The 17,203-nt window shown below is 44.2% G+C and overlaps 1 protein-coding gene across 2 annotated transcripts in view; it reads right to left on the minus strand.

Moving 5' to 3' along the window:
* Window positions 1-17,203, minus strand: part of RAB28 (RAB28, member RAS oncogene family) — a 62,687-nt gene that overhangs the window by 7,407 nt on the left and 38,077 nt on the right. For both annotated transcript variants that reach the window (XM_081876490.1, XM_081876491.1), the window contains exon 5: window positions 7,503-7,606. In XM_081876490.1, coding sequence (XP_081732616.1) covers window positions 7,503-7,606 — 104 coding nt within the window. The remainder of the gene's footprint in view (window positions 1-7,502; window positions 7,607-17,203) is intronic.

Raw genomic sequence — 17,203 nt, forward strand, 5'->3', positions numbered from 1 at the left:
GGCATCTGGTGGCCACTGTGAGAACAGGATGCTGGACTAGATGATCCATTGGCCCAATCCAGCAAGCTCTTCTTACCTTCTTAAACTATTTTGTACAGTTCATACAGAAACATTTAGAATTTAAAGCTTTTGAAGATTTAGGAAACTTACAATGCAAACCTAGGCTTGGCTAAATTAAAATCCATGGGACATCATCCTAAGTAAATATGCAGAGGACTGCAGTTAAAGAAAAATATTAGAATGCTCTGAGGGTTAAACGTTGGGCAGGGGGCATTTGAAGAAATGGCAGGAAAGAAAAAAGTAAACTAGATGCACAAGATAACAGTTTGGAAAGCAGAATAAAATGATGGAAATTTTGAAATTAAATGAAGAGAAACATTACACTTTAGAAAAATTCGTAACATTAATAGCTGAAAGGGAAGCAAATCGGAAAAGATGTGGTGACAGATTATGGAAAAATCAAAAATCAAAAGCTAAAGCTAAAGCTAAAGCGTGACATGAACTGAAGAAAAAGCCTGAAGTAGCTGGTAGATCTGAAATGGAAAAATAAGTATAAAATTGAGGGGTGTTTAATCATGGCCCCTGTTTCTTTCTCAGTGGCATTTTAAAACGTCCTCTTTATTTCGGATCTACCAAGAAGCAAGCCTGGTTGAGTTTTTCTGTTGCTTTTACTGCTTCTATGAATCATTTCATCTGCTTTCACCTGTGTTTCCATCTCTGCAGGGGCCTTTACCATTCATTTGCCATTGAACTCCTCTTGGCAAGTGCCTACTGTAGCAGAATGCATTTGTGGCTGGAGCCACAAATCATCATCTCCCTTCTTTTATCTTCTGGAGACTTACTAAAAAAAACTGGTTTGTGAAGGATGGTGCTTCTGCAGGGAAGGAAGAAAAATCTATCACAGGGTTCTGTCATGGAGGAAAAGATCATATGTACTTGCCTAGTTAGCTCTGGCGTTAAAAAACAGATGCTTGCTGGACTATGGTCTGGAACAAATGAAGATTTCTGTTAGGATGAGTGTCAAAAACAGAGAACTTGCCTAAGGCAAGGGACATAGAGAGTTGAAGAAACGGGAAGATTTAACTGTGTGCAACTGATAGACGGGAGCTGGGGGGTGGACCTAAGTGTGGAGTTTTATGTACAGTGGTTTTCCCAGGGAAGCGCAGCAGTGTTTAATTTCCAGAAATACACATGCAGAGACTCTGGCTTATGGGGAGCAGTGTCATCTGCCATATTAGACAGGTTGTTCTTGCTTTTGCAGAACATTCAAAGGCACTGGCTGGCAGAAATAACGGCTTTGCCACTAGGTCCAGCCATAATTCATGATTTCGGCTCTTTGCCGAATAAACCCAAGCTTCATATTTAAATGACTGAATCCCCAAGTGGAAGATGAAATAATGCTATATTTTTTGGATGGAACAAAATTCGTAAAAGGGCAGGAGATCTGAATGTTGGAAAGGCTAAATCCTAATTTTTTAGCTCAAAGAAGAGAAAATGTCTTAGTTATTTGAGTTTAAGGGAGCCATACCATTTAAGGTTTCTTAAAACCAGATTGTTATAAAGATGAAGAAAAGAACACCAACTACATTTGCATTTGATAGTTCACACAATGGTCAGAGCTTCACCAGCTAAGACAGAGGTGGGGCACTGCCAGCTCAGAGGCTGCAGCTAGCCCACAGACCCTTTCCATTCATGGCCCTAGTCCAACCCACCCCTATGCGCCATTTGTTGTCCTGTTTTGTTACACTAAATTTAGCTTCAAACGAAGTCCTGCTTCGTTACATCTAAATTTAGCTTCAAAAGCAAATTGTGAAGACTCTCAGGGTGAATAGGGAAGTGGTGGCTTACTAGAAGGGAAGGACCCTGGAAAGAGAGATGTAAACTGCTTTGTTTTTTCTGGTGGGAAGAGCCTGGCTGGATAGTTTTCTGACCATCATATGGTTTCTAATGTGCTTGGGGGGTTTCTAACATTTGGAGGTTATTGGTTTCTAGTGCAGGGTGACTTTCTGGGTTACTATTGTTAAAGGATGGCTATGTAAATGCATAAAATAAATAAAATAATATCTCAAAAACAAACAGGAAACAAGAAAATGAGACTTAATCTAGGACTACAAATCAGGTTCAGATGGAAAAGACTGCTGGAAATAAAAAATAATTGATACCCTTCCCTTCAATGACACACATAATTAACAACAAAATAATGCAAGCCAGCAGATAAAAATACAACGGCAAACAGAAAGATAAAAGCAACAATTTAAAAAGTTACACCACAGAATTTGGTGGTTGTTGTTTGTTTGTTTTTAAAAATGGATTGTTCAACCTTTGGATTTGATTGCTGGAAAACGAGAAATAACAGCCCACAGACTACAGTTAGTTAATAGCCTGAAAGAGAGGCTGCCCTTGAAGACTACATTTACTCCAAACATGTTCCACAGTGCTGGAGGTTTCCATGAGTAAGACCTTGTTGGACTGATATTCTGAGGGTGTTTTATTTCATGACAGGATGCAGATTGATGTCCTAGAATTACTGATTTTTGGCTGTATTCGGACAACTCTTATCTAATGCATAATCTGTTCACTAAAGGCTTGTATTGCTGGAAAATATTCAGTAGTTCCTTAGATTAAAACTTGGTTAGAGAATTTGGGATGTAGCTAGGAGGGTTTTTTTTGGGGGGGGGTAATATTAGAATATTGGTGGAGACCAAACAAATGTATTTCAGAAAAGATAATGTATTGTGAGTGTCTGAGGGCCCTGCTCCTTCCTGCCACTCACCATCTGGCCTGGGGTGGGGCCTGAAGCCTCATAAGGACTGCTGCGCTCTGCTGCCCAGGAGGACTCTCCTGCGTGTGAGTGTCTGAGGGCCCTGCTCCTTCCTGCCACTCACCATCTGGCCTGGGACGGGGCCTGAAGCCTCATAAGGACTGCTGCGCTCTGCTGCCCAGGAGGACTCTCCTGCGTGTGAGTGTCTGAGGGCCCTGCTCCTTCCTGCCACTCACCATCTGGCCTGGGACGGGGCCTGAAGCCTCATAAGGACTGCTGCGCTCTGCTGCCCAGGAGGACTCTCCTGCGTGTGAGTGTCTGAGGGCCCTGCTCCTTCCTGCCACTCACCATCTGGCCTGGGACGGGGCCTGAAGCCTCATAAGGACTGCTGCGCTCTGCTGCCCAGGAGGACTCTCCTGCGTGTGAGTGTCTGAGGGCCCTGCTCCTTCCTGCCACTCACCATCTGGCCTGGGGTGGGGCCTGAAGCCTCATAAGGACTGCTGCGCTCTGCTGCCCAGGAGGACTCTCCTGCGTGTGAGTGTCTGAGGGCCCTGCTCCTTCCTGCCACTCACCATCTGGCCTGGGGTGGGGCCTGAAGCCTCATAAGGACTGCTGCGCTCTGCTGCCCAGGAGGACTCTCCTGCGTGTGAGTGTCTGAGGGCCCTGCTCCTTCCTGCCACTCACCATCTGGCCTGGGACGGGGCCTGAAGCCTCATAAGGACTGCTGCGCTCTGCTGCCCAGGAGGACTCTCCTGCGTGTGAGTGTCTGAGGGCCCTGCTCCTTCCTGCCACTCACCATCTGGCCTGGGGCGGGGCCTGAAGCCTCATAAAGGACTGCTGGACTCTGCTGCCCAGGAGGACTCTCCTGTATGTGAGTGTCTGGGGGCCCTGCTCCTTCCTGCCACTTACCACCTGGCCCAGGGCAGGGCCTGACGGGCCTCACTAGGACAGTTGCTGTTACTGCTGGAGGGGTGCAGAGTGCTTTTAAAATGTTTTAAAATTTTTATTTTGAATTTTTTGTATGTGGGGGGGTGGGGTGGATGTTTATTGGGCCTGGGAATTTGTTTGATTTTATGTTTTTGTAATTTTTGTAATTTTTATTGTTTTTTGTTTGTACTGTTTTATTTGTGTTGTTTTTTTTGTGTGGTTTTTTTTAAAGGGGTTATTTTGTTCTTAAGGGGAGGGGTCAGGGCTGCCGGGGAGTGGGCCCCAGCCCACAAAATGGCTGGGATATGTTTCACAGGGGGGAATGCACTGGGACAACCGATCTCGGTGATCACGGGTAGGAGGAGGAGTTACGCTAAGACCAGACCATGTCATTACAGAGGAGGCAGGTTTAGTCGTTGTCTGAGGACTATCCCTGCCTCCGGGTCTGGTCCTGACCGGATGAATACTGGAATCAGCAAGGGATACCCACATGACCTGAAAGTGTTGCTGTGCAATGCCAGGTCAATGATTCATAAGACCACTGCCATCCATGACTTGATCATGGATGGAGGACTTGACCTGGCATGTGTAACAGAGACTTGGTTGGATGAAGCAGATGGGCCTGTCCTTGCCGCTGCTTGTCCACCAGGCTCCTCTTACGCACAGCAACCCAGGTCATGTGGGCGGGGAGGGGGGGTTGCAGTGATTTTTAGGAAGTCATTAGTTTGCACCAGGCGTCCTATTGGGAAGACCCAGTTTTCTGAGTGCATGTTCTGGAAGTTGGGCAATAGGGGCAGTACAGGATTCCTTTAGGTGTACCGACCTCCCCGCTGCACCAAGGATTCCCTGCCCGAGCTGCTTCAGGTCGTGGCGGATGTTCTCCTGGAGACAACTAGCTTGGTTGTCCTAGGGGATTTTAACATCCATGCCGACACGACCTTACAAGGGGCCGCTCGGGACTTCGTGGAAAGCATGGCCTCCATGGGGCTGTCCCTGAATAAGTCTGGCCCAACCCATAGCCGCGGACATGCCTTGGACCTGGTGTTTACCTCTACGGATGTTGGTGATCTGACACTAAGTAAAAGTGAAACGAAAGAAGTGCCATGGTCAGACCACTTCCTGGTGCAACTGGACTTCTCTGCGACCCATCCCCTCTGCAGGGAGGTGGGACCGATTCGGATGGTCTGCCCCCGCCACTTAATGGATCCAAATGGTTTCCAGAGAGTGGTAGGGGATGCTTTATCCCATGTTGATGGCCTTTCAGCCGATTCCCTGGTGGCCCGCTGGAATGTGGAGTTAACCAGGGCTATCGACTGTTTGGCTCCGAAGCGCCCTCTCCGATTGCATGAAGCCCGGAGAGCCCCGTGGTTTTCCATGGATCTGAGGGCAATGAAACAATCGTTGAGACGGCTAGAGCGCCGGTGGCGGATAACTCATTCCGAATCTGACCGGACACAGGTTAGAGCTCAACGTCGAGCCTACCAAGTGGCGATAGCGACGGCGAAGAAGACTTTCTTCACCGCCTCTATTGCATCTGCAGAAAACAGCAGCAGGAGACTCTTTCAGGTGGTTCACAATTTAGCGGAACCACCTGTAACATCGGGGCCCAGTACGGGCCACATGTTCTCCTGCAATGATTTTGCAAATTTTTTTGCAGATAAAATCGCACAGATTCGGGAAGAAGTAGACTCCACCGTGGTAGCAGGGCCGGGGCGGGAGAGTGCTAGAGTCCTGTCTGGTCAAGTTGTGTGGGATCAATTCCAATCTGTTACCTCCGAGGATGTGGACAGGCTGCTTGGACGAGTGAAGCCAACCACCTGTCTCCTGGATCCTTGCCCATCCTGGCTTATAAAAGCTAGCCGGGAAGGACTGGGCGATGGGCTTCGTGGGGTGGTGAATGCTTCCCTCCGTGAGGGAGCCTTCCCAGACCCGCTGAAAGAGGCGGTTATTAAACCGCTTCTTAAAAAACCATCTTTAGATGCGGCCACGATGGCCAATTATCGCCCAGTCTCAAACCTTCCATTCTTGGGCAAGGTGATTGAGCGAGTGGTTGCTGAACAACTCCAGGCACGCCTGGAAGAAGCGGACCATTTGGATCCCTTCCAGTCGGGATTCAGGCCTCATCATGGGACTGAAACTGCCTTGGTCGCACTGGTTGATGATCTCCGGCGGGCTAGGGACAAAGGTGAGAGCTGTTTCCTAGTTCTGCTGGATCTCTCAGCGGCGTTTGATACCATCGACCATGACATCCTTCTGGACCGTCTTGAGGGGCTGGGAGCTGGGGGCACTGTCATACAGTGGTTCCGCTCCTTCCTCCTGGGCCGTGTTCAGAAAGTGGTGGTGGGGGATGAGTGTTCAGACCCCTGGGCTCTCACTTGTGGGGTGCCCCAGGGTTCTGTCCTCTCCCCCATGCTTTTCAACATTTACATGCAGTCACTGGGAGAGATCATCAGGAGGTTTGGGCTGGGTGTTCATCAGTATGCAGATGATACCCAGCTCTACCTCTCTTTTAAATCAGAACCAGTGAAGGCGGTGAAGGTCCTGTGTGAGTGTCTGGAAGCGGTTGGAGGATGGATGGCGGCTAACAGATTGAGGTTGAATCCTGACAAGACAGAAGTACTGTTTTTGGGGGACAGGAGGCGGGCAGGTGTGGAGGATTCCCTGGTCCTGAATGGGGTAACTGTGCCCCTGAAGGACCAGGTGCGCAGCCTGGGAGTCATTTTGGACTCACAGCTGTCCATGGAGGCACAGGTCAAATCTGTATCCAGGGCAGCTGTTTACCAGCTCCATCTGGTACGTAGGCTGAGACCCTATCTGCCTGCAGACTGTCTCGCCAGAGTGGTACATGCTCTGGTTATCTCCCGCTTGGACTACTGCAATGCGCTCTACGTGGGGCTACCTTTGAAGGTGACCCGGAAACTACAACTAATCCAGAATGCGGCAGCTAGACTGGTGACTGGGAGCGGCCGCCGAGACCATATAACACCGGTCTTGAAAGACCTACATTGGCTCCCAGTACGTTTCTGAGCACAATTCAAAGTGTTGGTGCTGACCTTTAAAGCCCTAAATGGCCTCGGTCCAGTATATCTGAAGGAGCGTCTCCTCCCCCATCGTTCTGCCCGGACACTGAGGTCCAGCTCCGAGGGCCTTCTGGCGGTTCCCTCACTGCGAGAGGCCAAGTTACAGGGAACCAGGCAGAGGGCCTTCTCGGTAGTGGCACCCGCCCTGTGGAATGCCCTCCCATCAGATGTCAAAGCGATAAACAACTACCTGACATTCAGAAGACATCTGAAGGCAGCCCTGTTCAGGGAAGTTTTTAATATGTGACATTTTAGTGTATTTTTCATCTCTGTTGGAAGCCGCCCAGAGTGGCTGGGGAAACCCAGCCAGATGGGCGGGGTACAAATAATAAATTATTATTATTATTATTATTATTATTAAATTTTAGAAATTACATGAATGGCTATATGATTCTAAAACTGCAAAAGAAGAAATGCTTACTTAAAATGTAATCAGCAATGTAAAATGTATATTCATTATTAACAACCACAGAAACATGCAAACTTTAATATGCTGTGCATGTTTTTGGAAATTAATGTATCCTTAGTAGAAGAAATCTGATCAAACCAAAAAATACAAAATACGGAACAAAGGAAGAGTTTCAAAATAAAAACATGAATTATATTTTTAATGTTTCTCCTTTAAAAAGCATTCTTAAATAACTCAGTTCACAAAAGTTATGGAGAATGGAAAAAAACACCTTTGAATAACGTACCTGTAATAAGTACTTAACAATAATCATCATATTACTTACGGAATCACCTGTCTTGGCTGACACAAAATGACTGCTAGAATGATTTTCCTGGCAAAATCGAAGATGCTTATCAACTTTTACTGTCCGCAGATGCTCCAGATCAACTATATAAGGAAAGGAAAGTGTGGTATTAATGTAATAGCACATATTTGAATACATTCTAAAACTCTTAACTTTTACCATGGTGCCTTTAATAGTGAAACACACTCAGACCTAAGGTAAGTCACATCAGAGACATCACACCCTGTTCTCTTCTCTTTGGAAAAAAAGAAAGGGGAGAGGGGAAAGTAGGGGAAAATGCATAGAGGAAAACAGACTCACAAAGTCAGGTGCAGAAGAAAGCAGTATCCCTGTAAGCATTATGAAATTCAGAACCCAAAGTGGGAACTGGGCTGCACGAGCCAGCCTTGTCCCCAACATTCACTTTTGAGGCTGACTCCATCCCTCACCTTCCTATTGAGTGGGAAGATCTGAAAGTGAGACTCAAAGCATATTCAACTCAAAATGCTTAGAAGCCTCCCCACATTCAAGAACCCTGTGCAATCTGAAAGTGACTCGAACCTTTAATAACAAAAGTTTCAGCGGACCTTGCTTTTTTCACCTTACAAGCTGACCCTGCCAACATTCACTCTTCATTAAAGGCACAAGAACACTGTCCTGTTTCACCTTTTGAGTCCCAGACAGAGAAGCAAAAAGGCATGCATATATGGTGTGTTGCACCTTTATGTAAGTTGATTCCTAGGTGTGAAAAAGCTGGAGGCTATACTATTAATGCATAACAATCAGAATGAACAGGTTCCAAAGGTGACACAAGCAGTTCCACTAGCCTTCGTATAGTATACATCATTCTGATGGACTGTCTGTTTGATTCTTTTTCTGAAGAAAAATGAGATCTGGCATACCTCTTGACAAAAATGCAAAAATAAATAAATGTTTTTAACCTTTTGTCAAAATGAGATGTATCCTAGGATGAATTGCTTCCTTTGGCCAGTTAAAAGTTTTAGTCTGCAATCCTACAAATTAAGTATTTTAGAGTAAATGAGAGTAATTCCCATTAAAGTGGAACTTTTTTTCTGAATAAACATTTATAGGATTGTGCTGCATATCACACTAATATTAAAAATAGTATATAGAATATTGTCTCAATTATCCATTTAATTAGATAAGTTGTGTATGGTACAAATATATGAAAGGAGTAGAAAGATAAAATTTCCAGGAATTTTGAAACCACGGGGGGGGGGGCTCTCCCCTCCAAAAAAAACACAAAACCACCCGGTTTGGGGAGAATTGAAAAAAATGCAATACTTGTGGTTTTAATAAGAGAGGGGGGGGAGGGAGGGAGGGAGGGAGGGAGGGAGGGAGGGAGGGCTGGCATCCTAAAAACAGTGCCTATTTCAATTAATACTAGAAAGTCTGTCTCTGCCAAAGATGTAAAATAATCCTTGAAGAAAAAGCATATTACCTCTGAAACCAACTTATTACCTCTGAAACCAACTTACTTGAATCTGACAATTCATTAAAACTTTCAGATATCACCATTACAAATGCAATACCACATATTTTGATTTTATGAGATTACATGCATTTCCATTTTTTAAATTTTGTACAATTATAGGCCCACTGTGGGTATAGAAAAATTTTCAAATGCCACCCCAATTCACATAAAATTGAACTCAAATCCTGCATGGATTTTATTGTACATATTCCAGTCTCTTCGAATCTAATCCTAATGTAACTGGAAGCTATATTGCACAACTTCTCTTTTTATTGCACCAAAGTCCCCATAAGGGTGTTGATTCAATGCTGTCAAATTATAAGGCAAGTACATTCACAAGGATTTAAGGACAACTAAGTTCTTTATGTCAACACAGAGGGGGAAACCTTCAAGTGATTTCCTGAGGAAGGGACCCAGCTGACTTGTGAAAACTTGTAAATTTGTAAATCTAGTAAGTCTGAATAATAGGGTCATTTGATTATCAACTAGAAAAAAATGCAACATAAAATGCTTTATTTAAAAATGATACTGGAGGTCTTTAATTTGCACACTCTGGAAAGTTAGTCGGAGAGAGGTTTTGGCCTAACAGGATTCCTACAGTTCATTTATATGGCAGACCTTGGTTACTTCGAGGGGTTTAGCCAGTTTTGACTTTAAATAACAGGGGTTGGCATAGAAGCAATGTGCAAAAATTACACCAGAGCTATTCTTGTCTGATTCATGTTTTATTGGTCCCATAACATAGGGAAATGAAATAATTTTACCATGGGGTATGATTTTCAGGTGGCACTTCTGCTTCAAAATGGTGGCCAGAAACATTCCCCTAACCATTTCAGAGGTTGATATCATAAAAGTACGTTTTGGAAGGATTTTTAATTCACCAATATTCCTATAGCTGGGAACATGAGAGGATGAGGGACAGCGGGAGCTTCTTGAATTGCTCTTTTTCTGGCCCACTCTTCATAGAACTGCTAGGCACAAGGTAGGAGCAGGGTGTTTTTTTCAGCCAGAATGCTCTGGAATGGAGTTCTGGCACCTCTCAGGGGAACCTGCAAGTGGGAGGAGAGACCTAGGCAAAACTGCTGCTCCTCTGGCTCACGAGGAGACCCTTTGTAGAGCCTGAAATGGACATCATCTACAGCAGGGGTTGGCAAACTAAGGCCTGGGGGCCGGATCAGGCCCAATTGCCTTCAGGATCCGGCCTGGGGACTGTTGGGTGGATCAGTGTGGGGATTCTGTTCGTTCGGGCTGCACCATTCCATTTCCCTCCCAAACACACACACACTGTGGCAGCGGCGCCTCCTCCCTCCCTCCTCCTGGCTTCTCCCCGCCCTGCCTAGAGGAGGAAGGGGGCTGGCTGATCAACATTTTAAGCCAGCCCTTTTGCGCCGCTCATCTTCCCTCTGCTACTACCATCCTGGTGCTCCTGTGGGCCAGAGAGCGGAGTGGACGAGCTCCCTCTGCCTACCCAAGAGAAGTGGCAGTGGCGGCAGCCCCTGGGAAGGTAAGTGCAGCGGCTGGGGAGGAGGACTACCTGCCCCCCTTGCCTCTTCTTCCAGCTCCCCACCGCCCCCCAGTGCTGCTTCTCCAGCCCGCCACAAGGTCTGAGGGACAGTGGACCAGCCCGTGGCTAAAAAAAATTGCCGACCCCTGCTCTACAGCTCTGGAGTGAGTCAACTTGCAAGCCATAGGTACACTGGAGCTTTGCTGAGGCTCTCTTGACTAACAGCTGATGTGCAAAAAGAAACCTCCCTGCATGTCAGCTCTGCAAGTCACCCTGTCTCTCCTGGTTGCTCCTTTCTAATATATACAGTCTAAGATACTCTATCAGTTGTGGAAGAGATGTGTAAGATTTATTTATCAGTTTATGCAATGGCTATTGCCCCTGATCATCTTGACCACCCTTTCAAGATCTAGAAAAGGAATCTTAGACCACTAAGAAACTACTGCCTGAGCGTCCTCTGAAACCCAACTGATGAAAATGGAGATGGCCCTGTGTGTAGGAAAGACAAAGCATGAAGAAAGAAGAAGAAAAGCAAAACCAGGGATCCATTTTTAACATTAGTAAAGGTAAAGGGACCATTGACCATTAGGTCCAGTCGTGGATGACTCTAGGGTTGCAGCGCTCATCTCGCTTTATTGGCTGGGGGAGCCAGCATACAGCTTCTGGGTGTGCGGCCAGCGTGACTAAGCCGCTTCTGGCAAACCAGAGCAGCGCACAGAGACGCCGTTTACCTTCCCGCTGGAGCGGTACCTATTTATCTACTTGCACTTTGACGTGCTTTCGAACTGCTAGGTTGGCAGGAGCAGAGACCGAGCAACGGGAGCTCACCCCGTCACAGAGATTCGAACCACCAACCTTCTGATCAGCAAGCCCTAGGCTCTGTGGTTTAGACCACAGCGCCACCAGCATCCCATTTTTTACATTACATTTTAACATTACATGGTTGCTTTTATAATGAATTGGAGCAGTTCATTTTTAGAGAAGACGAGCCAAATGGCAGCTGGTTCTCTGCAGAATCAATGGGCTCAATTTCCCATGTCATGCTCTGCTGCAGCCAGGTACTGTTTAATTGATTATATCAAAAGTTTATTTTAATTAACTATGAAGATGCCTGGATTATCAGGCAGATTACACACATGCACATACACTTTCTCTTTCAAGTTGCAGATAGCAAGGACCATCTCAGAAGATGCATTCTCTATTTTTGTTCAACTAGGAAGAAATACCTTTAAGACAGTACCTGTTGCAACACAGGCACCATAAAAAAACAAATGTAGCATATTCTTTCCTTCACATATGCATAAAATCATAGAATTGTGGAGTTGGAAGGGGCCATGCGGGTCATCTAGTCCAAACCCCTGCAATGCAGGATTCTTTTGCCCAACGGGTCTTTCACCCATGACCCTGAGATGAAGAGTCTCATGCTCAACAGACTGAGCTGGCAGTCAACTTTCTCTAATCAGGTAATACCTCTTGCATTATCATTTAAATTGGTGAAAAGTTTCATATTTAAATGCAGTCCTGAGTACTGTTTGCATACTTGGATAATCTATACAGCACAAAGTATATTAATTTCTAAAACATTGTGAAAAACTAAAAATAATCTATCTGCAAAGCATTTGCAGCTGTTCATACAAGTTATAAAGTTACATAATGCTTAAATAATGAGCTATTGAGATTAGGCCACACCAATCTGACAAGTAAAACCTTCTTGTGATTTATTAATTTACATGTGCTTAATTATATACATATTATATACATATTAGTGTTCTAAAAATACACTCAGGCCATAATAAAAGCATATAACAATGTTTCTTTTAACTTGTTGGTCTACTATGGCATTAAAGGAAACTTTAGTGCAACCAGTTTGCCAAATGTAACCCACGAAGCCGAACATAACCAACCAGCCATGCATGACCCCCCCCCCCACGCACAATCATCCTGTTTATGCTGCCTGCCTAAACTACAAAAATGAGAAGGGCCAAGCACTTGGCAGACCATAATATGCATCCAAACAGTTGCATTCATCTTGATATAGGTCACAGCTTGTGCTGGTGTGGCCTAAGGAAAACCAATTTAGAAACTAGTAAAATTAAAGCACACACAAGTATGATTTTTATGAGGAAACAACTGTTATTTGACAAGAAAAGCATGGCAAACTTTTATTTTTATTTTGCTTATCAAAGAAATATAGGTAAACAGAAACGATATGCTTCAGAGGTGACCGATGTCTGAGGAAAAATTAACTCCAACAGGATCAATTACCTCTCCTCTTTACCCAGCCATGGTGAGAAAGAATAAAAAATAATTATTGCCTCTAAATAACCAGAACATTATCTTGCTAGAACACTGCATGGCTTTATTAATAAAGATTAGAGTTTATTTCAAAGTAAGTGTTCAGGATCACATAATTTACAGGCATCCATTATGGTATGAATCTACCATGGTGTCGTCCTCTGTTTTGCCGAAGCCTGCCTTGCAATCAGCTTGACAAAGACCAACATCTTGGGTCAGGACATTGCTAGCACTCCACACATCATCACTAGTGATCACAAGCTTGAGGTGGCAGACAATTTTGTCTACCTGGGTTTCTCCATAACCAGCAACCTCTCCATTGAGCTGAGCTGGACAAGTGTATTGGCAAGGCTGCTATGACAATGGCTCGCCTCTCCAAAAGGGTAGGGGAGAATGTGATGCTAACATTCAATGCCAAGATTGAACGGTCTACCAGGCTTGTGTGTTGAGCATGCTGCTTCATGGAAGTGAGTCGTGGACAACTTACAACTGTCAGGAGCGACACCGCAATGCCTTCCACATGTGCTACATCAGGAGGATGTGGAGTATCACATGGCAGCACAGAATTCCAAACAAAGATGTGCTCTCCCAAACCCACATCCCCAGCATGTTCACACTGTGCGATGTCTAGGCTGGCTTAGTCATGCCCCCGGAATGGAAAATGGCAGCATCCCCAGGGACATGCTCTACAGGGAATTGGCTTCAGGCACCAGACTCATTGGCAGACCAACTCTGTGCTCCAAAGATGTCTGTGAATGTGCCATGAAGGCTGGCAACATCAACCTTGTTGTGTGGGAACCTCTTGCAGACAACTACAGTGCCTGGAGATAAACTGTCAGGTCATGTACCCGTAGCAGTGACCAGAGAAGGAATGACCACTGAGAGGAGCAGAGAGAGAAGAAATGCCATGTGCATCTACATCAGCACAACTGGATGTCTTCATCTGTACCAGCTGCGACAAAATATGTCTCTCACATATCAGTCTCTACAGCCACAGCAGCTGCTGCAACCTTCCAGCTGTTGACTCAAAGGCACCCTCCTCCACTGTCTCCCAAGACAGATGGCTTACAACACAGTCCTCATCTACAAGCTGTCTTTATGAAGAGGTTGCTATTTTGTCTATTTAATGTATTGAACCTTCAGGATTTTTTAAGTATCCATATCCATACTGATTTAACATTTTAACTTCTGACTCACCTTGGCTTAAACTGGGGTGAGTGCTAACCTGTGGCCCTCCAAATGTTGCTGGATGCTAATCAACAGCAGCCTGAATAGTCTAGTGAGCTGTAGGCCATCAACATCAGAGGAACTAGCCACCCCTTCCTAAAACATTTAACTTGCTCCCCATACCCCAGCAACTAGGCAAGGGGCAGATCTGACAAAGACACAGAAGTGCCTTTGCAAGCACTCTTTTACTGCATTTGCAACTTCAAATAGTATATTCTCTCTCAAACAAGAAAAAACACAAATAATGGAATGTCTTTTGTACTCTATTTGCAAACCTCTTTACTTACTGAAATCCCATGCTTTCAGTGATCCCCTACTGAAAAACAAACATATTGCTAGTTTGATGTAATGAGCTAAAAATCTGAAATAAACAAAGTTCTGGGATAGATTTATGCAATAATTTAGGTTATCAGGAAAGCATCTAAAGCACTCTGCTTATGCTCTTGCCAGCCAAACTATGTGTCATATTAACAACCTCCAGAAAGTTATTTCAAATACATAATAAACAGTTTATGCCCCACTCAGATTATTAGGTGATGGGAGAAAAATTAATTTGATTGCAAGCATGCTTTAGGTTTCTCTCATGAACTAATGTTTGCACTGCCCTATAGACTGATGCTAGAATAATTCTAAACTTAAGCTTTTCATACACTAAATGAAAAAACCATAAAGAACAGTAAGCTATAAAGATCAATCCCAAGTGGAATAGAAAGGGCAGGACTAATGGTTCGATATTCTCTGTTCAACACCTGCCTTGGCCCTAGGCCCCAATGTAGGGCTCCTGCAAGGAAAGCAAAAAGGTAAGCTGCATAGTGCTATTGTTGTGTTGAATAGTTTGTACTGGAGAAATGCAGCTGAATTAAAGTTTTTTTTTCAGTTTCTCAATAGTTTCAACAGGTATCCCTGTGCACAACTGCCTTTCTATAGATCCATAAAAAGTCTGTTCTGACCTATGGAGCTTTTTTCAACTGCTCTCAATTATGTACTTCCAAGAGTGCCAGCACAACTTGGTTCCACAGACATTCCAAGCTTATTCATTCACCATCTCCAGCAGAGGTAATAAAGATTTGGGTAGCTTAGATTTTTCCTCCTCTGTACCTCTGCACCAAACAAATTACTCTCCTAAGACATAACAACATTTTACAAATTTCAGGCCAAACTAGTATTATTGCTATTATAAATGTCTAGCATTAAGTCATTTCAAACATAATCTGCATTCTTGTTCCAAACATTTCATAGGATACAAGCAAGAGTGGCGCAGGAGCACAAGCCATTACTCAATGTTACTATGCAATTTACTGCTGCTTTTCTGTATCATAGCTATCCAATTCTACTTTTATGACTCAGCACTGTAATTTGGCACTCATCTGTGGCAGTGTCTCTCTCCTAACAGCCAGATCAAGCGGCAAAAGAGTGTGTGGAAGAGAGCAAAGACTAGTTTAGCCTGGCTATAGGGGGCTGTACAGGAGAAAGGGGAAGAAAGAAAGATATGAATGGAACATGGCAGATGCAGAGCTTAATGTCAAGTATAGATTGGTCCCAAGGTAAAGTACCTTTTTCCCTATAGTAAGTGAACAAGCAGCTGTTTATAGTACCAATAACATACTAAGTGTTTATTTTTAAAATATTGAACAGCAATTATTTTTAAAACATAGTGTCTGGGAATTTTAAAAAACCCGAGACCAATCAAGTGTAGAAAAATGTATTGGCAATATTCAGAATAACTGCAGCACTTCTTAAATTCTAAGCTGAATTTCAAATGCAAATCAATACTTACAAACGCTTTGTTTTACTGATAAATTTGTCAGTACAGTACTTTGAGTATCTTGACCAGCTGCCAAACTGTTGGAGAAATCCATCCTAATCTAGCAGCTGACTGGAAATGGAGTTTAAAAGAGTAAGATGCCTTTAAAATAGTAAGATTTTCAACAACATAATATAAATACTTGTGTTACCCACTTAGGATTGGGCTATTCTATAAGAGTACAATGCAGCCCCATAATCATCTATCTGCTTTAGCAATGTGGAATATAAATTGCAGCTTAGCGAGACAGACTAGATAGACCTATGTTCATATCACAATAGTCACAACAAGGACCAGAAAAAAGTAAAAGTAAATTCAATACAAGTTTGAACAGATGAATATATTTCAGAACTCTTCAAAGAAATAAAAATCGTATTGTATTTTAATATTTTGTTGGAAGCCACCCAGAGTGGCTGGGGAAACCCAGCCAGATGGGCGGGGTATAAATAATAAATTATTATTATTATTATTATTATTATTATTATTATTATTATTACTACTACTACTACTACTACTACTACTACTACTACTATAAAGTATATGGACTGTTCTTTTATCATTCAAGTGTCTAGTATATAATATACAGCCAAGTGCCTATTGCGCAACAGTTTGAGAGAGCTGGTCTTACCTTTTTCAACATAGAAAATTGTTAAGAAATTGAAATTCCTTCTTCTCCTGTGTCAACTGGGTGCCTACTCAATAGCAGTGGTGATAGTGGGTAAAGGGGAGAGGCATTGACCATGTTGGTGCAATGCCAATGCACTGGCATAGCCGATCTGGTGCTCCTGCTCTGGTGCATTTGCGCTGCACCAACCTGGTTGCTGCCTCTCCCCTTCCCCTCGGCCTCCTGGTAAGCAGCAACAAAGCAGCTGACTGAGGTCAGGCAAGTGCTACTGCCCTGCCTCTACTGGGACTACTCTTATGGCATTACCATGCAATCTTAAACACATTTACTCAGAAGTAAGTCCCACTGAACTCCCTCCCCTTACATATAAGGCATGCATCCTATCTATTGCCTTTTCAGCACTTACTGAAGGCCTTCCTTTTTCAACAAACCTTTTAAGTTGGAAGTTTTCATCTCACTCAGTACAGGCAACGACTATTTTATGCTTGTTCAGTGCATGCTGACCTGGAAAAGCGGGCAGGGCGTAGCTGGGTGCAGCAAGCTTACACATGGTCTGCCAATGCAAGCGGGGGCCAGGAACACAAACCGGGGGTAGGGGTGGAAACTGGGGATGGGGGTGGCCTGTATTGAAGTTGAAACTGTTGGGATACTGCCAGGGAGATAAAGCCCATCATGGCCCCCACGTCACCTCCGGACGATCCATCGATCTCCCATAGATACAGTATCAGCAATTAGTGACACGAGCTCCAGA

Source organism: Podarcis erhardii (assembly GCF_964252035.2).
Source record: "Podarcis erhardii genome assembly, chromosome: 9".
In the NCBI taxonomy this organism is placed as follows: domain Eukaryota; kingdom Metazoa; phylum Chordata; class Lepidosauria; order Squamata; family Lacertidae; genus Podarcis; species Podarcis erhardii.